The 21270-nt window shown below is 36.4% G+C and overlaps 2 protein-coding genes and 1 non-coding gene across 3 annotated transcripts; 1 reads left to right on the forward strand and 2 right to left on the reverse strand.

Moving 5' to 3' along the window:
• Window positions 1–2574: 2574 nt before the first annotated feature.
• Window positions 2575–7737, reverse strand: LOC146900059 (syntaxin-22-like). Its single transcript, XM_085738782.1, has 7 exons — window positions 7379–7737; window positions 5740–5833; window positions 5268–5407; window positions 4930–5004; window positions 4191–4348; window positions 3988–4088; window positions 2575–3027 (listed from the first exon to the last, which is right to left on the reverse strand). Exons 1-7 carry the CDS (start codon window positions 7567–7569, stop codon window positions 2962–2964), a joined length of 825 nt encoding a protein of 274 aa, XP_085594908.1. The 5' UTR covers window positions 7570–7737; the 3' UTR covers window positions 2575–2961.
• Window positions 7738–15466: 7729 nt separating this feature from the next.
• LOC146900060 (uncharacterized) lies at window positions 15467–21095 on the reverse strand. Its single transcript, XM_085734891.1, has one exon. The coding sequence runs from the start codon at window positions 19589–19591 to the stop codon at window positions 17300–17302; it is 2292 nt and encodes a 763-aa protein (XP_085591017.1). The 5' UTR covers window positions 19592–21095; the 3' UTR covers window positions 15467–17299.
• On the forward strand, window positions 18978–19083 carry LOC146900061 (small nucleolar RNA R71). Its single transcript, XR_015024398.1, has one exon. It is a non-coding gene; the product is annotated as a small nucleolar RNA R71 (small nucleolar RNA).
• Window positions 21096–21270: the final 175 nt, after the last annotated feature.

Here is a 21270-nt window from a genome sequence, read left to right on the forward strand (position 1 = left end):
GGTATCTGTTGTATTTATTTGAGAATATTTTCTCATCAGTCAAAAGAATTTGCTTGAATATTTTTACCACAACCACAATTCTCCTGAATTTCACTTATGTAGATACAAAATAGTGTTAAACAGTACATTCATTCATGGACAAATTTTTGGTATGCACCAAGTATAGCTCTCAAATTAACATTTTATGGGTAAGGCTGTGAATCATATTAAAATAACTTCTTTTTGATGAAAAAAGTTTTTTGCCATATTAAAGTTTGATGAGTATTATTGATGCCTACGAACCAATGGATTCCTTCGATTGTGGGGATGCATTTAAAATTTTGGGTTATTACCATAATCAAACTATTATGGATAGTGATGCATTTAGATAACAAAGTTGAAAACTTCTGCACTTAGAATCGAAATTAAAATTTTAATATTCATATGCATTGCATTTGCGTAGAGCTGGTTCATGGTGTGTTATGGGTGCAGGGGCGATTCCCTTCATAGTCATGGGGTAGCATTGGCTACCCCAAAAGCATAAGAAAAACTTGAAAATTGGTATAGGTTTATATGTAGCTATCCCATTAATATATTATTTGGCTACTTCAAACAATTTTGTTGGTTTAAAAAAGATGATATAGCACAAATATTGATAATATATTTAGTTTTGTGTCAATTATGGATAAATTTAAGTTCTTACAATTCTATAAAGCTCAACTTTTATAAATAATTATTGTTTAACTTTTATTTTCTTCGTCGTCGTTTCATTAAATATAAGTAAAAATTATTGAAAATTTATTTTACTTATTGATTAAGTTTAATATATTAGTTTTTAAAATATATTTTATTTCTTTTTAATATTTGGCCCCCTCGTAAAAATTGTGCGAGCTTCGCCGTTGTATGGGTGTCACGTTTACAAAAAATTGTTCAATATAGTGTTACATTTTAGTTCCCAATATAATTTTAATTACTTCTTTTTAATTTTATCATCTATCATTGATATGTACACACTCCCGAGTTATTATTCTCCACTTCCCATTTATAATAAAATACACCAACAACTAATGAGATTAATTTGATAAAATAATGTAACCAAAATAGTTATTATTCTCTATATTTTTTTTTTATTTTGCAAGAGGAACGTATTATGATACTCATCATGTGATAGAGAAAATATAAACTACATGTACGGATTGTGATTTTATGACTTTAAGCGGAAAAATCACAATGATTATAGTGCAATCTTATGTGTTTTATTATGAAAAAGAAAGATAAAAAAGAAATAATAAATAGGATGAGAGAAAAGATGTATAAGACACTGATAGATACATAGTCATTGTGACTTTTCCGCCTTAAAATCACTTATCTCAATCCCAGTGGCGGATCTTCTAAGGGGCAGGTAGGTGCCATGGCATCCCCTAGATTTCCCTTATATACTATATTAGATGTATTATGTCAATAACAATTTGGTTGTTGTAGTGGTAAGGGGGTGCAATAAATTGGTAAAGAACACTAGGTAAAAAGATAAACTACCTAGTGTGTTCAATACTACCTAGTGTTCTTTTTACATATTTTTATCTTTTACTTTTATATGTAAAAAGAACACTAGGTAGTAGTCGTCACGGGTTCAATACTACCTAGTGTTCTTTTTACATATTGTTTTTATCTTTTACTTTTACAAATTGTATTAAAAAAAATTATGCCATAGACTAGTTATTATTTATTGGTAGTTCTTAAAACAGTTTAATATATATTTCATAGTAGTTTGACACCCCCAACGAATTTACTCAAGATCCACCACTGCTCAATCCCCTATAAAGAGTGGGGAATGATTTTCTCCCTTTGCTAGGGAAAGGCATCTACCTTTCTTTCTATCTCTCATATCTCATTTTCCCTCTCATCTTTTCACTCCATATTTTTTTCATATTTTCCCACATTCCCTATTTATTTAATTTTTGCCTAAAGTCACCCCCCGAAGGTTGAGAAGCCCCAAATATAAGAGACAAGGAAGACCAAGTAGCGTCAGGATTCAGGAGGAAAGTGCCGTAAGGAATATTATAGCTGTAATTATCGGAACATTCTTTTCTTTAACAAAATTATCACATTACAGCAAGGAGACAATACAACATGGAGATAAACTATTAAAAGGAAACATTTACACACCACCATTGGTTACAAAGTCGCTATCAGAATGAAGCCAGAAATTGCCAGGAAACTCTTGTAAATATCACATGTTCAATGAATATCATCAACATTTTAAGCGTGATTAATACTCCATAATTTATTAATCTTTTGACATTGTTTTTTACAAAAAATAAAAAAAAAAAAAAAAAAGGTAACTGGTTTAAATCAAAAATGGAATCTTAGTTCCAATAGAAATTTTCCATTTTTTTCACTAGCCTTCTAACTTTTTCAGCTTGAAACAGACTTAGACGAACAAGTTTACTCAGCATGAAAAATAAAATTAGGAACGAGTGCCTTCCACAAATTAGCAAAAATAGTACATCTATTTTACTCCATACACACTTACACAGTCTTAAGACCTACCCAAGCAAACCTGAAGCTTTCAGTTTTGGAAAGAAAGAAAAAAACTACAAAAGAAAACAGATTATCATAAATCAATGTCTTGCTGAAAAGGAGTCAGCACTGCGAATTTCGGTGTTACATTTACAAGTAAAGGAAAGTCAAAGAATGAATATATTCTTTATATTAACGAAACAAGAAGAGAGCTTACAGCACAAGCTGACACATCCTTAAAACCCCAAACACCAACATAAGAGAGAACATAACACCCCATAACAAAATCACAATATACTGAAGGGAATTCCCACATCATGCACTGAAATCTGCTACGTCAAACTCCAATCAACCGAGACTCAGTAAAACACCACTTAAGTGACATCATCAACTAGGGAGATTTTATCTGCTGCTCTCTGAATATATGCATTAGTACCATGGTGGAATTGATAGAATCGTTGACTAAGCAGCAAGAACTATGATCACGATGAGAAGCACAATCCCAAATATGACCAAAAGCAAGCATGCCTTAAGAACAGGAAGAAAAGAAAAAAAAACACAATTAGCAATTGAATATGCACAATGCTTTGAAAGAGAAAAAAAGAAAGTGAAATCATTAATCAAGATGGTGAACAAGAACAATCAAAGTGATAGGAACCCGAATAAATATGAACAGAGAAATTATATTATTAATTGAAAGTAATGAAAAATGTATTACAAGAGGATCTCTCATGTAACCCCAGAGCAAAACTGCTCAAAGGAATTTGCTATTCCATCTGCCCAAGCCTGGCTCGAAACTAACAAACAGATCAACGCCGCCGCCGCCCACCCCCCGAATTCCCTTCTCACACACCTCATAAATCCTCCCTACTCCGTGTGTGTCTCTGCTCTCTCCCTCCAACCAACTTACCAGCTCACCTCTCACTTTGGGCTTTTCTCTTTTTGTGTCCTATCACAAACCCTTTTTCCACCAAGTGGAGTGGCTATATTGACCAAATGATGTTACCATATCCTAGAAGATGGTAGAAAATCTACAACAACTCCTGTATGTAGGAAACTACAGCTAGTTACATATTCCATCAACCACTACCCCTGCAAGGGGTGCCAACAAATAAATAATCCCTCTCTCAAAAGGTAAAATAGTACGAAATGTTCGAACAGATAACAATGCTTCATAAAGTGATAAAACAATAGGCCAGCTATATTTATCTAAGCACGAGTCATTGCCATTCCAATTACCTACAACTATGAACCATGGACACAGATTATAGAACAAGTTCAACTTTTCATGTTAACAAGGCTTCAATAAAGCAAGCCCTACAAAACTGTGTTAAATCAATCGTCTTTTTATTCGGCTCTTACATCAATCATCTTAGAATAGACCTACTCAGGAGCTGCCTCATGGTCCCAAATATAAAAATTCATGTCATGGAAGCAGGTTGAGATTTGCAGAAAGTATTAAATTGCAATAAGAAACTTATATATTACCAAAGATGAATTTGATCTTTGTGTTTTTGAAGCTTTTGCAAGTTGAGACTTTGCTTGTGCAGTTGCTGCATGGGAGTTCTCAATGTTGGAACCAATATCATCTACAAAATATATTCAATGGCATCAGATACCATGAACAAGTACAGAAAATAAATGAATAAAGCAATAAAAAAACTACAAAAATTAAAGAAGAAATAAGTTACCAATCATGGTTCCTTGTTCATGGACAAGCACAGCAAGATCTTTGAAAATTTCATTAACTTCACCAATTTGCTGCTGTATTTCTTGAATGCCTTGCTCCCTTTCCTCAATGATTGCCTCATTGAATGCAATCTCATTATCTAAGAATAAAACCTCCTGCCTGTAGCATGAATAATCAAAGAGTCAGGTACTAAAATAATGCAATTTGTTGAATGGAAAAGTGCACTTTCTGATAACACAAATGAAAGCTCAGTTGCTACATAGGACAATCTTGTCATTGATTGTGAACCACAAAATATATATGAACAGAGAAATAACAGCTTTTGGCATCAATTGTGAGGTAATGTTAAATTGGAAGAAAAACTTTTATGGTAAATAACTGACATCGGTTTTCAATCAAATTTTAAAAAAATCGATAGGATTAACTCATGCTGAACCTCCTTTGAATTGCCAAAAAGAACAACAGAATGTGGTTTTGGCATCAATGATTTTTAAGCTTAAAAAAATATAATGCCAGATAAGTAATACTATTATTTGACCTAAAATTACACATCAGTGTGCAGTTTGTCACGTCATATATTAATATCAAACTCAATTTATAACATATCCAACTTAAATTTTTTTAGGGAGGCAGGGGGTGGAGTGGGGCAGAACCTTTACTTTCTTATCAGAAACAATGCAATAATTTTGAGAAAATGAATATGTTAATCAGTGTTCGTAGATAATAATATGAGAAATAACCTTCTGGATTCCACAAGAAGGGCACGCTGTTCTGGTGTCTTATCAGTACCAATATCCATTTCACTAGCTGTGTAGCTGCAAGCCAGAAAGAAAAGCCCATGTTAAAAACCATTGTGTGCAGAAGTCATCAAAATTAATAACAACGAATCACCAATTGCGACTAAAGAAGCACAATTGATCACAAGTGTAGACAAAATAAACTAGTATTATAAAATTACTACTCTTCATTGTTCAGAAACAGTTCACATTCAATATAAGCCACATGACCAGAAACAGAGGGACACAACACAAGCTTGCCCCTTCTCTTTTAGGAACTCTAATAATGATTGATAAATCACCTCGAAGGAAGAACTGCTTGTGGAACAAAAGGAGTGTAAGCTGTTTCCCTCTCGGCTGAAAGGCGTTGCGCCTTCTGAAACTCTTTCAACACTGCTTGAAAATCTTTCGCAAGTTTAGCATCTGCTATCTTCTTGCTTGCCTGGAAACACAAGAAATAAGGTAAAAGACATTAAGGTCATAGGATCCGAAGATACAAAATATACAATACATTATGACTGTAATCTATTTTTTCAGCATTCATTAGAGAATGATGATACAAGACGATTATCTGTTTGACAGAGGGGACAGCAAGAAGTTCAGTGGAATAAATCAATACATATGTGTACGAACATGTGTGTGTGTGTGATGTGTTGGTGTGTTCACATGTGTAATTCATGCATTTCAGAAGTTGATCTATATAAATTTTGAGACCATATAAATTACCCTGCACATGCAGATGATATATGGCACACAATAAAGGTCTAAACTTACATTAACATCGGCATGGTGATCAATGTCACTAGCTTGTTTAAGCTTGGCTGATGTATCCTTCACCAACTGCCCAATATGTTGTCTTGTCTTGTGACTGCAAGTTGAAAAAACCTAACATTGTTAGAGCCTATGCGTAAAACTTACATGGCGGTTTTGTTGTGGACAATATTCAAAATTAGTCTCCAAATTAAAATTTTAAAATGGGAGGGGGGTGGGAGCAGTTTGCAAGCCAAGAAAAAGTTATCAGTTTCCCAATCAGCAGTTGACATTTTATCTACTTTTAAATCATTTTACTGCCATCCAGCGAGTTTCATTTTACAGTATTTGTGAATTTAAGTAAAGGGGTCTCATTATATGCACTATAAGAAAGCATGTCCTGTTTCAGATTTGAAAACTTCAGATATCACTACTATAGCTTAATCCCAAGTTCCATTTGATGAAACCACCAGAGGGAAGAAGGCCTTGGTCATTGCATAAGCAATAAAAACATTGTTTATTTTGCCTGCCCAGTTAGCAATCGACTCCTGGCAGTGGGAGCAAGTGACGCAAAAAATGTTAAATGAGAGCAAGTGACACCTTCTATCCTTGCACTCATGCATTGCACAAATAAAAAAACAACCTTGGTTCACTAAACAACAACCCGATAAATTTCAATTAAGATATAACAAAAGGGTCACTGTAAAATTAACTCAAAAAGAAAACCCTCCCTCACAGACTATTTACATTAACACTAGTAAATTCAATTACTTCTGTTCAAATAACTACTATAGTTAACCGAACCACACCAAACTCAAAATAACTAACCCATTTCACCAGTTCAGTAACTTAAACAAGATTTTCAAAACAGGTTAGTAATTGAACTGCTCACCAATCCAATTCGGCTAACCTACATCCAAACCCAAAAAGTTCCTTAGGACCTATGAAGCACCGACTCACAGAATAGACACCGACACATCAACACCAGTAATAATTTGAAAAAATGACTCTTTGTTTTGTAGACGAAGTGGCTAACACCACTATAAGCTCACACAAAAAGTGGAAGATCTCGGGTTCAAACCCAAGCACAAACCCAGGACACCAAGGAAGATATCTAGCCTAACAATGTCGGTATTACCGATGGTGCTAGGCCTTACAGATTAAAAAGTTTACATAATTGAATGCAATCGCATGTGTCAGTGTGATGTCGGACACTGGCGTCTTCGACCGGTGCTACAGAGCTTATGACTACAAATCCTAAAACCACATTCAAAAAATCTCAACTCATCCATAATTCTCTAAACCCCAACTCATCTATAATTCTCTAAACCTCTAACATTAACCTTAAATCCCAAATCACCATTCCATCAAACTTGCAATTTAAATCCAACATTCAATTCCTTCCAATTACACCTAATCCCCTCTTTCGTCATCATCAATCACCCAATTCTCTCTCTCCTTTACAATTCCAAAACCTATAAAGTAGAATTCCACAATAATTAACCGAATCAAATTTCAAATACATAAACAACATCAACACCAGCTATAAACCACGTACAATCATCAAAATCACCACTTTTCATCATCATCTACCTAACCTCAAATCCAATTAAGCTCAATCCACAACAAAATCAAAATAAAAAACAGAAATTGAAGAACTAACAGCTTTTCACGGAGCTCAGGGGTATCTTTGGGGGTTCCAAGGGTATTAACGAGTCTCTGAAACGTCGAAACGGCGGTGTTGATCTGAAAAATTCCGGCAGCCACCGCTTGCGTTGGGTCTTGCTTCCCGTTGATCGGTCCGCCGCGTCTCGAACCGAACGGCCGGCCAGCTTCAATATCCTGGAAGCTCATAATTCTCTGATTGTATTTTTTTTTCGATGATCCAAACTTTCTCTCTCGAGAAAATAAGAGAATTTAATTTTCCTGAGAAAGAAACAGAAAGAAAAAACGATTATTGGGATCTGTGATTTTAGGGCACGAAAATGAAAGAAGAAAATGAAGATTCGGATTCGGTGATGTGGTTGGTTTCGCGTTTTTCTTGTGGTGGTTAATTCAATTCTGCTACGTTGACGTGGATGTTTTGGGACACGTGGAGGGTTTTTATTGGGTGGAGATTGGTTTTTTTGTTTTGTTTTTGTGTGTGGCGTCATTAGTGGATTAATTAATTAAGAATTGGTAATTATTGGTGTTTGTGTTCTTCTGTTGTCTTGAATTTTTTCAATTGTGGTGGGAGGGAGCATGGAGGACGTGGTATCCAACACATTATGATTGCTTTTTTGTTGGCATCGTAGCTGTTTGTTTTTTGTTATGGGATGGGAAGGGGATGAGCTATCCAACTATACTTCTTATTTAATTCATGTTAATCATTTTTTTCACTGAAAAATGTTAAAATAGTTGCTCATGTTATTAAAAAAAGTAAATTGTAATGACCAATCTTAAAGTTCATTAAAATCTCATTCACATTTTTTTCTTCGTTTTTATCTCATCTTTAACATGATATGCTTAACTTTTATCAAAAGAAGAAACAATGAGATGACTCATCGATGTCACCTCAAACTCATTAAAGGGAAGAATCAAACTCATATTTATGATGATAATTTCGGATCCGTTTAATTTGGACCATCAACTCTTTGGGTCCAACTTAGACCATCTAAATGACTTACAATAGCAGGTGTGGATCCAGTCAAGAAGACTCACACAACACCATAAACACATGACAGTGTATCAATTTCCTTTACACGTTTTAAAAGAAAAATTTAAAAGGCATGTTAAATTGTAGTGTGGGCCCCGCAGAAGTGAGCTGTTGTCTCTAATGAATATCACTGTTAATGTTTCTCACATCATAATATTGACCAAACCAACCTCAACCTCATTTTCTCCCAAAATTGATACTTTGAAGAGGAAAAAATCATTATTTAACTGTATCCGAGTTCGTCGCCTGTATTAGCAGATCGAGAGGGTTGAACTCAGTAAATGAAGGGTATTGTTTTCATTCATCTCTTCCTTTAACCCATAGTTGAGTAATCACAATTTGTCCTAGTTTAGTCCCCGTTTTTTTTTGTTGGTGATGAAAGGTTAATAGTTGTAACAAATTTTGAATTTTATTTGAAAAAATTGTAAATTCTTTGCTGGTTAAAAACATGATTTTGTAAAATATTTGGGAGTTGTCAAAGAGTAGATAAATATGATTGATGCTTACAATCTGTTTTAATATGTAGATTTTCGACACTGATTAAAAAAACTGAAATTATGCCTTATATTCAGGTATTATCTGTTTATCCTTTTGAAAATAAAAAATGGACGATGTTGATTCGGACTCAAGTACAAAACTCTCAAATTCGTCAGAGGTATGTTTATTTTACATGGTATCGTAAATGTTTGAACATTTTTCTTTCGCAAGTTAATTAATAGAAGGTTTCTTATGTAGGAATTGTCGAATGATTTAGTTGACGATGATGCTGAGGGTTATGACATTGAAGGTGAAACAATAGAAGATGATGTGGAAGGTGGTGTATCTGATGTTGTGACTGGGTGCAATTTCGAGGAGGCATTTGCTGTGAATTGTCTTGAAGATATTTCACGCATTAATTTTAATGAGGTCACTGAACAAGATTTTTTGAGATACCATTTTGTGGACGTTGGTGTGGCGTATACATTTTATAATTGGTATGCTAGTTATAACGGGTTTGCCGCACGGTAAAGCAAAGTGTTAAGAAACAAAAGAATTGGGGATTTAACACAACAGACATTTGGTTGTTGTTTTGGTGTACTTGAACATTGTTACCTTGCCTGAATGTCTTGTTTTAAAAAAGATGGACCAAAAATGTGAAGGATTCAATCATTCTTTCTAGTCCTAAAAAGGATTTGTCAAGGGAGCCAACAATGGTTAACCAGTTTACAAACTTGGTTGAACGTTGTAAGCGGATGGTTGTAGCAGCTGTGAAATGTGGTAAGCCACACATGATGCATGATACAATTGATCTAGCTAACACCCATACCAAGTTATTAGAAGAGGCATGTGTTAGTGATGGAACAAACTATGTGTTTAATCAAACCTTTTCTTAAGACACTACACTTAATCCACATCGTGTCAGAACCAAAGGATGTGGTGCGACAACTTTGACTACACAAACCAGTACCAGGATACAAAATAAGGTAAGGAAAACATGTGGAGTATGCAAAATAGAAGGACACAACAGAAAGGCGTGTCCAATTCTGACTCAAACCACATACGGTAATGGAACTCAGGTTGATTAAACGGTGATGACGAAGAATATGCCGATGAATATGAAGAGTTTGGGGATGTACAAATTATTGACATGGTGAGTGTTGCTTTATTTTATTAATAATTTTATATATAAACGTAATTTTTTTGCAGAATAATTCAAAACACCAGACACTAAATAATAATTTTTTTGCTAACAAAGCTAACTCATGATATAATAATTTTTTGCAGAATATTTAGTGAAGGATGTTACTAAAAGGACGAGTATGACTTATTCAAAGCTAACAAAGTTTGAGTTAAAGACTATTATGTCCACGGTCTTGTTCACCGTAACTTAGGCTTTTATATTTAATGTGTGTTTAATTTAATATTGATGTGTGCAAAAAAAAAACAACTTATGGTGATGCTTGGATTATCTGACTATGTATCGAGTTATACTCGTTTATTCTTAATTAATTTCTGATTGAAAACACTGTGTTTGCGTTGACTTCGTCAGTTTACTATATTGTGTGCACTATATCAGTAGTAAATCTGTTTTAGTGTAGGTTCTGAAGGTGTATGTTGTAACAGCCCGATTTTCGCTAGATTTATTTTATTATTTCTTTATGTGTGTTGTGTGTGCTATTATGTGATTATTTGCATCTGTGTGTATTTTTGGTTGGGAATTGTAGAATTCGGTGTAGAAGGGTATTTTAGTCATTTTGGACTTAGGGGCATTTTGGTCATTTTGAGAGTAGGGGTAATTTTGTAATTTTGGATGAGAATTATTTTAGTGCTTAGTAAGAGTATTATTTTACCAAGTTACTAGAGAGGGTGTAGTAATTATGTTAATTACCGTTAAGTGACCGTTAGTGTTATAATTTATCATTAAGTGAGTAGTGACATTTTGGGTGTTAGAATAGAAATGGGTTAGGCCCATTAAGGGTTGTGAGATAAACCCAATTGAATAGAGCATATATATATACACTCTAGTTGTTGGTGGAATTAGGTTTTACAAACATTTCACATTTCATTTCATTTGAGGAGAGAAGAGATAGAAGCTAGAGAGGAGAGCAAGAATAAGGGTTAGAGGCAAGAGGGAGATTCACCATCTAGGAGCTAATTGAAGCTTGAATTAGAGATTCTTGGTGTTAGAGGTAAGGGGGTTAGTCTTTACTCATAATCACTTAGTTGTGGCTTCTACCCTAAACTTCTTACATAAGTGTTTATTTGAATAATTGATTATTTGTGCAATTAAGTGTGAAATTCGTGCTTATGTTATGATGTCATGTTTGGGTATGCAAATTGAATGTTAATTGACTTGTTGATGATGAATTTGAGAGCTTAAATCATGTACATATGTATGTTTGTGTTTTAATCAAAAATTGATGATATGAAGTGTTGTTGTTGATGAATTGTGATGAATTCATGATGTTTAGTTGCTGTTGTTGTTGTGAGATGTTGTTGTTGATGATTAAAACATTGGGTAATCATAATTGGAGAGTTTACTATGACTTTTTGTTGTTTTTGAATGTTTGATGAAAAATGGGTCAAATGATGATTTTTGTCAAGAGGATGTTTTGGGGCAAATTTTATATGGAATTGAGTGTCTTTTCATGTTTAGAAATGTTTAAACAAACTTTGGGATCAAATTTGAGCTTTGGGGAGTCAAAATTTGAGTTTTGGGGTGAAAATGAGGTTTTTCCCGAGACTGAACTGTCATAACTCGCAGCTGCGAGCAAGCTTACTCGCAGCAGCGAGTAACTGCTAACTCGCAGTGGCGAGTTGTCACAGGACAGTGTTCCTTGTTTTTGCGTTTTCATGTCTTTTCACTCGTTTTTGTTTTGAAATGGTTTTTGGTGCAAACATGAAAATTGTAGGGAATATTTTTATCTTTCTAAGGGCGTTGGTTTGACTTGAATACGATTTTTGGTTTGCAAGTTATGGGGATATTACTCTTGAAACGTTTTATTGAAAAATCCCGCATAATTAGTTCCAAGTCGACCCAATCCTTGTGGAATGTTTTTAATCCTTGAAAACTCGATTTTGTGAGTGCAACTAAGGTGGTTGAACTGTGATGTAGTGAACCTACTTGTTTTTACTTAGAAATTGGGAAATTCTTTGGAAAATGATAAGTGAGACGAACTTTGAGTTTTTCTTGAATTCGTCATTTTTGGCCGATGAAATGCTTATGTATCCTCTACTGCACCTATGAGTGACTTGTGAGAATACATGGCATAGACAATTGAGCTTGTAGAGTTGGTTTTGGTTCATAACTTCTATTATTTTTAAATGGTGACTTTTGGAGACGAACTTAGTAGAAATGAACCTTGATGAACTAAAGTCTTGTGAATCTTTTGTGAATGGTCACATATGATTAAATAATTGTGTTTGAATGATTGTGGAAGGTTGAGAATGATGTTTGTCATAAATTGTTGTGTTATTCCATTTTACTTGAATTAGGTGATGTAAATGGAAATGGATTGTAAATCGATGTTGATGAATGTTGATGAATTTTTTGTGAGGTGTGATTGTTGAATGTATGGGCATGATTCTTGATAATGCAATGTTGTTGAGTTGTTGAAATGTAAAGGGAGGTGTACTTTTACATTGTCTTTGGTAGTTGTTATGTTGGAGTTGTGCATTATCGAGTCATTGCTATATGTCCATGCATCATACCATGTTGTTGTTGTTGTTGAAATGTAAAAGGAGGTGTACTTTTACATAGTAAGAGGATGTGTACTCTTACTTAGATGTTTTGGTGGCATCTGTTGTTGTTGATCTGGTACCACATGCATATATGTGTCAAGTCTAGGCGCATTGCATAAATTTAATTGTCAGATGGTTGTGTTTGTGATTGTTGATGATGGGTGGTAAGTGTGGACTTGTATTGCTTATACGATTGAATGTTGATGTTGGACATGTATGCAAATATCTATGAACTCTTTTATATTGGTACATCTGTCTATTATGATTTGATTATGATTAATGTAATACTTACCCCCAGTGGTTTCGACCGCCTACCTGTCTGTATGGATGGGTAGACGTTGTGCAGGACTAGATGCTTGGTGAGTTTGCTTGTTGGATGTTTGGACGACGGGAGCTTTCTCTGTTGTCGTGTCAGTGTCTTAGTATCTAGGCTCTGATTAGGCTTAGTGTCTATTTGTTGTTTTTGGATTCTGTCGCTATGTTGTTGCTATTGTCCACTTGTCGGACTTGGAGTATTTTCATATGAGGATATATTTGACCATGGCATGTATATGTTGAAGTTTATGATTTGAATTCCACTGTGATCGTTGAAATATTATATATATGCATGACATTAATTGGTTTTATTTTGAGACCTAGCATCTATTTCTAGAATATTTCTGATGTATTCGCGCGTTTTACCGCTTAATAGAAATAGGGTGTTACAAGTTGGTATCAGAGCCGTGGTCAGTCTTGTCTGGACTAATAGACTAGTAAACTAGTGTTTGTTGATAGTCCCTGTTAGTATGCGAATGGTAATGAGTTACCTTTGGTACTTATTCTTGTGTTGTTGTGCTGTTGTTCTTATCTGTTGGTTGGTTTTATGTAGAAGTGAGATGACTGGTGGTAGAGATGATGCGGCGATTGCTCAGGCTTTAGCTTCGATGGCTCAGGTGTTGGCTCAGGCGAATGAGCAGGCGGCAGTTGGTCATCGTGATCCTGGTGAGGCGGAGGAGCGAAGGTTGGATCGTTTCTTGCGAAACAGTCCGCCGACGTTCAAGGGTAGATATGACCCGGATGGAGCTCAGAGTTGGGTGCAGGCCATGGAGAGGATCTTTCGTGCTATGGTGACTAGCGAGGACCAGAAGGTCAGGTTGGCTACTCACATGCTTGCTGAGGAGGCTGAATATTGGTGGACCAATGCTAAGGGAAGACTTGAGGCTGGTGGAGCTGTGACTTGGGCTAGGTTCAAGACTGAGTTTTTGAGGAAGTACTTTCCTGAGGATTTGAGGACCAAGAAGGAAGTGGAGTTCTTGAACTTGAAGCAAGAGAACCATTCGGTGGCTGAGTATGCAGCAAAGTTTGAGGAGCTTTCGAGGTTTTGTCCGTACATCAATGCGGAGGATGCTATGATTTCCAAGTGTGTGATGTTCGAGAGCGGTTTGGGGCCGACATCTATCAGTATATGTGTGTTCAGGAGATCCGTGATTTTGACACTTTGGTGCATAAGTGTCGTATGTTTGATGATGCTGGAAGAGCTAAGGTTAATCACTACAAGGCTCAGAATGAGAATAAAGGAAAGAGACATGGATTTGGGAAGCCGTACAGCAAAGACAAAGGCAAGAAGAGAGAAGGTGGTGGAGGTTCTAAGGTGAATGTTGCTGAGGTGAGGTGCTTCAAGTGTGGCACTTTGGGTCATTTTGCTAATGATTGCAAGAAAGGTGATAGTTGTTACAAGTGTGGAAAGGCGGATCACAAGGCTTATGAGTGTACTTATGTGGAGAAGGAGATCACTTGCTACAATTGTGGTGAGAAAGGGCATATCAGTACTAAGTGTACCAAGCCGAAGAAGGCAGCGGGAAAGGTGTTTGCATTGAATGCGGAAGAGGTGGAGCATCCGGATAATCTCATCTGAGGTATGTGACAGGGCCGCAAGTGTACGGCTATGTCGGTTTTAGTATAAAAAGTATCGTATCCACAGAGACCAATTTAACAAGTACCGCTTCTTGTCGTTTCTATGTTTATCTAAGGCGAAATTCAAAACAATTGGGTTTCGAGCGTAAAATATAAATATTGATTTTAATAAATTAACGATAAGGAGAGTCCAAAATGATGGTTTCCGTCGACCTTCGTCACTCACGTAAATTTTGCGCTAATTAAATAGTAACGAGAGAAATAAAACTTTTGTAGAATATATTGAAAAAGAGACTCTGTTTGCTTTCGCAATACGTTGTCGGAATTTTTCGGCGCGTAACAACCTACTTTCGTAGCGTATAACTACAGGCTTAAAAATTCATTTTTCTAATTCAATAAATTCTTAATTAAAAGAAAAGAAGTGCTTTCGCTTTAACCTTTTCAATTAAAAATCCGAATTTTCTTAGTCGGATATCGTTTTCGCTCTTTCGATGCGTAAACGATATCTCGGTGTCTCTACTTTCGTAGTAGACTTTTTAAATTACAAAACAGAATTTTCAAAACAAAGTATTTAAATTCTCGTTACAATAAAAGGGGCGCGCAGTTACATGAGTTCCGTCGGTACGACGGTCCTTTCGTTTTGGACTCAAAATAAACTACTCAGACATAATGAAATAACAATCTAAACCTATTTGTGATAAATTCATATCAAAGCAAGTAAATGAAAGGAACCGAACCTGTTATAGTTGGAAACTTTATTAAATAAAGGAAAGCAAGAAAGAACAGCTGCGATAGTGTGCAATTTCAATTAGTACCGTAGTATTAATTCTCTTGAACCTTTGAACGTAGATATTCAATTCCAATTGAAGAAAAGGCTCCAGGAATTCAAGAAGCAAAAGTATAAAATGGAATCAAAATATTATTACGTGGAACCACTTGAAATAAAGGAATAAATGGAATTAATATGAATAGAAGCACCGCAAATTGAAATTGAATGGATCGAAATATAAATCAAAGGAGCAACATCAAAGTAATAACAAGAGTTAGCGGCTGAAATCAAAATTGCCGAGAACCAATAGTTTTGAAACTATTATATTGTACGGCAGCTAGGGTTCAAAAGAGATAACAAAATAAAACAGAAATTGAAAAACTCCGCTCCCCTTGCAACTGAGTGTCTCATGTGCTTTTATAGTCTAATTCTTGAACAGAAAAATTGCTAAAGGTCGTTGGGCTTGTGACACATGATTTCTTTCTTTTCCTCATTTTTCTTCACTTCTGCTTTTTACACCTTATGGTCCTGAAACACATCAAAGTACTAGCAGTAATCGTGCAAAATAAAATAATTGACTCTAAAATAAATGGAAAACAAACTATTTAGACAGTGTATTTTGCATGTTATCAAACTCCCCCACACTTGAACCATTGCTTGTCCTCAAGCAAAAAAGCAAGGGATGACAACAAAATAATTCAGAAAAACAGAATGAACTAAAAATCAATTGCATTTTTATTTTTCAAGGCTTTGTTCTCAGGATGCACTTATCACAACCTAAACACTCTTCAAGGATCACATCAACCCTACAACAGTTTCAAGTGAGTGTGTGTGTGTGTGGAGTCCAGCTTTTTATTGCGCCTATGTAAGAGGTATTATGAGGAAAACAGGTTCTAACCTTAACACTAAAGTAACCGAGAAAAGTCCTTTCTTCATTTCGTATAAGAGAGATGAGAATTAGTTAGAATTAAACGGACAATTTAAGCACTTGGGGGCTTGCAGATTGCTTAGGGGATACCATTTTCTCATAGGAAGTCCGCGAGGGGGTATCCTTTCCTCCTAGATTCCATGATCACCCTAAGTAGTGCTGCAATTTTTAATCATCTTCACGTAGGAAGTCAGCGAGGGGGTATCCTTTCCTCCATGTGTTGATGAATTACTTCCTCTTTTGAGGGATTTAAAGAACTTAAGCTCAATTTAGGGAGTCACCACCACATTTAGGAAGTCAGAGAGGGAGTGTCCTTTCCTCCACATGTTGGTGCCATTCTCCCGCCCCATTTTAGTTTAACAATTTATAACAATAAAGCACATTATTTCCCACACAAACTTATACTACTTTTACTCTGAAGACTTTTAAGGGTCTAAGTTACCATTGAAGTTAGAACGTGCTCCTTAAAATACCAACCTACACAATTACTCAAAGACTGCAACTTTGTGCTTTTCTCAAAAAGAGAATTTTCACATTGAAACATGATATGAGTTTAGTGAAACTTAAAAAAGGAAAGGGTGTTTACATGCATAAAGTCATCATTGAACTCAGCCTTAAATTTACTTTTATTATTATATTTTTTATTTTTGAAATTTTATTGGTTCATAAAACGGGAGAATTAGACAACAAAGCAAAAACTACACATTTTATTTTCGACTCGATAATTAAGACTTAGACTGTTAAGGTGGGAAATTCCTCCCCCACACTTAAAACTGACATTGACCTCAATGGAAATAAATAAAAACAAAAATAAAAGAAAAGGAAAGACACTACCTAGCAGATCAATCGTCGTCTGGGTCATCTGGGGGCATCCCATGATGCTGGATCATCCATATATCCTTGCAAATTTTTCTTTCTTGCCTTTTGGACATGCCACCTATCCTTGCCAATTCTGACTGATCTTTTTATTTCTTTTAAAAAAAATAAACATAAAAATAAGGTCAATAAATAAAAATTGTGGGTTGCCTCCCACGCAGCGCTTCATTTAACGTCGGTAGCTCGACGCCTTACTCAGCTTTCAGGGGGGTTCCAACCTATAATTCGGGAGTAACTTTGAAGAGTACTCCTTAACGCACCCATCTATGGTATCAACAAGGCAGCATGAATCATTAATTGATGGGTTGTTCATGAATTTGAATAAGAGGAACTCGATCTTTTCATCTCCAACCTCGAAGGTTATTTTTCCCTTCTTCACATCTATAATAGCACCAGCAGTAGCTAAAAAGGGTCTTCCTAGGAGGATAGGAATGTGAGAGTCTTCACTTATGTCCATCACCACAAAGTCAGTGGGAATGTATAGCTGACCAATTCTTAGAGGAACATCTTCCAGTATTCCAACTGGGTATTTTATGGATCGGTCAGCTAGCTGTAGGGACATTTTTGTTGGTTTCAACTCTCCTAGATTGAGCCTCTTGTAGATAGACAGAGGCATGAGACTCACACTAGCACCTAAATCACAGAGAGCTTTATCAATGACGTAGTTGCCAATAACACAAGGAATCGAAAAACTCCCTGGATCTTTCAATTTAGGTGGCATCTTGTTCTGAATGATAGCGCTACACTCCTCAGTGAGTGCTACAGTATCATCGTCATCAACCTTCCTCTTATTTGTCAGAATTTCTTTTAAGAATTTCGCATAAGAGGGCATTTGAATAATAGCCTCAATGAAAGGGATGTTAACATGGAGCTTTTTCAAGAGCTCAACAAACTTTTTAAATTGTCCCTCACTCTTTGATTTAGCTAGTCTTTGAGGGAATGGGATTGGAGGTTTGTAAGGAGGTGGAGGTACATAGGGTTTCTCTTTTTCTTCCTCAACTCCCTCCTTTCCCTTTGAGGTTTGTTCACTGTTAGTTGGCACCGACTCTTTCACAGCGCCTTCCTTCTCACTAGGGTTCCCTAACTCTTTTCCACTACGCATGGTAACAACATTCAGCTCCCCTTTTGGGTTTGGTTGAGGTTGCGCAGGGAAAGTTCCTGAAGGTGCAGCTGCTCGTTGTTGGGCCACTTGTGCAATTTGCGTTTCCAACATTTTGTTATGGGTGGCCAACGTGTCAACTTTAGATGCAAGCTGCTTAATCATTTCATTCGTGTGAATGTTTTTATTCAGGAACTCCTTGTTTTGTTGGGACTGAGCCATGATGAAATTTTCCATTATCAGTTCTAGGTTAGACTTTTGAGGAGCAACAGGGGCTCCTCTTTGACCTTGAAAACCAGGGGGTGCAATGGGTGCAAGATTTTGCGCATAGGTGGGATTGCTATTGTTATATGGGAAATTAGGATTTATTTGCCCGTATGGGTTCCCATGCGCGTAGTTTGCCTGCTCCGTACCGACTAACAGATGACACTCAGTAGGAGTGTGTCCAGGTGTACCGCAAATCTCACAGTTAGGGGCCACAGCGGCCACGGGGGCAGGTGGAGTGATGGTTAGACTATCTATCTTTTTATATAGCGCATCAACTTTAGCGCTCAGATGATCAAAACTGCTAACCTCGTACATCCCTGCCTTGAGCTGGCCTTTTTCAGCTAGAGCTCGTTCGCTCCCCCATTGATAATGGTTTTGGGCCATATCCTCGATCAGGCCCCAAGCCTCAGCAAACGGCTTGTTCATTAGAGCTCCTCCCGCAGCGGCATCGATAGTCATCCTTGTGTTATACAGGAGACCATTGTAAAAGGTATGGATGATTAGCCACTTTTCCAACCCATGATGCGGGCAAGCTCTCAAAAGGTCCTTGTATCTCTCCCACGCTTCAAAGAGCGATTCTCCGTCTGTCTGCCTAAAGCAGGTAATTAGGTTCCTCAATTGTGCCGTTTTGCTCGGCGGGAAATACCTAGCGAGGAACGCCTTTTTTAATTCATTCCATGTCGTTATGGAATTTGACGGCAGGGAATTAAGCCATGCGCTGGCTCTGTCCCTGAGGGAGAAAGGGAATAAACGTAAACGAATGGCTTCAGGGTCGACGCCATTCACTTTCAGCGTCTCAGCGAACCGCACAAAGGTAGCAAGGTGCAAGTTCGGGTCCTCCGTTGGGTTTCCGAAGAACTGATTTTGCTGAATTATCTGCACTAAAGAGGGTTTGAGCTCGAAGTTATTCGCCGCAATGGCAGGGCGAACAATGCTCGTATGAGGCTCCTCCTCAGAGGGCACAGCGAAATCCTTCAGTGGCCGGTTATCGTTGTTGTTGTCGCCCATTTCTGATTGAGTCTCAGATTGCGACGGGGTATCGAATAACAATCGGCGCCTAGCTCGAAAGTAGCGCTCAATTTCGTCAACGTAGTTGACTAGATTTCCAGCACTTCGGGTTTTTCGCATGCAAAGTTTTTTTTTTTTAAAAAAAAAATAAAATAAAAGGCCTTAGTCTAAACGGTGTAACAACGGAGTGCGATATTGCCAAAAATTGGTCCCCGGCAACGGCGCCAAAAACTTGACAGGGCCGCAAGTGTACGGCTATGTCGGTTTTAGTATAAAAAGTATCGTATCCACAGAGACCAATTTAACAAGTACCGCTTCTTGTCGTTTCTATGTTTATCTAAGGCGAAATTCAAAACAATTGGGTTTCGAGCGTAAAATATAAATATTGATTTTAATAAATTAACGATAAGGAGAGTCCAAAATGATGGTTTCCGTCGACCTTCGTCACTCACGTAAATTTTGCGCTAATTAAATAGTAACGAGAGAAATAAAACTTTTGTAGAATATATTGAAAAAGAGACTCTGTTTGCTTTCGCAATACGTTGTCGGAATTTTTCGGCGCGTAACAACCTACTTTCGTAGCGTATAACTACAGGCTTAAAAATTCATTTTTCTAATTCAATAAATTCTTAATTAAAAGAAAAGAAGTGCTTTCGCTTTAACCTTTTCAATTAAAAATCCGAATTTTCTTAGTCGGATATCGTTTTCGCTCTTTCGATGCGTAAACGATATCTCGGTGTCTCTACTTTCGTAGTAGACTTTTTAAATTACAAAACAGAATTTTCAAAACAAAGTATTTAAATTCTCGTTACAATAAAAGGGGCGCGCAGTTACATGAGTTCCGTCGGTACGACGGTCCTTTCGTTTTGGACTCAAAATAAACTACTCAGACATAATGAAATAACAATCTAAACCTATTTGTGATAAATTCATATCAAAGCAAGTAAATGAAAGGAACCGAACCTGTTATAGTTGGAAACTTTATTAAATAAAGGAAAGCAAGAAAGAACAGCTGCGATAGTGTGCAATTTCAATTAGTACCGTAGTATTAATTCTCTTGAACCTTTGAACGTAGATATTCAATTCCAATTGAAGAAAAGGCTCCAGGAATTCAAGAAGCAAAAGTATAAAATGGAATCAAAATATTATTACGTGGAACCACTTGAAATAAAGGAATAAATGGAATTAATATGAATAGAAGCACCGCAAATTGAAATTGAATGGATCGAAATATAAATCAAAGGAGCAACATCAAAGTAATAACAAGAGTTAGCGGCTGAAATCAAAATTGCCGAGAACCAATAGTTTTGAAACTATTATATTGTACGGCAGCTAGGGTTCAAAAGAGATAACAAAATAAAACAGAAATTGAAAAACTCCGCTCCCCTTGCAACTGAGTGTCTCATGTGCTTTTATAGTCTAATTCTTGAACAGAAAAATTGCTAAAGGTCGTTGGGCTTGTGACACATGATTTCTTTCTTTTCCTCATTTTTCTTCACTTCTGCTTTTTACACCTTATGGTCCTGAAACACATCAAAGTACTAGCAGTAATCGTGCAAAATAAAATAATTGACTCTAAAATAAATGGAAAACAAACTATTTAGACAGTGTATTTTGCATGTTATCAGTATGTGTTTTTATCAATAGTACTCCTTTGATTGAAATTATTGATACTGGTGCTACTCATTCTTTTATCGCGGTTAGTTGTGTTGAGCGTTTGGGTTTGGTTGTGACTCTGTTGTCTCGTGGGATGGTTATCGATACCCCAGCTAGTGGTTCAGTGACGACTTCTTTAGTGT

Source organism: Medicago sativa, chromosome 8, assembly GCF_051527215.1.
Source record: "Medicago sativa cultivar Bolivia chromosome 8, Bolivia_mono, whole genome shotgun sequence".
NCBI lineage: Eukaryota > Viridiplantae > Streptophyta > Magnoliopsida > Fabales > Fabaceae > Medicago > Medicago sativa.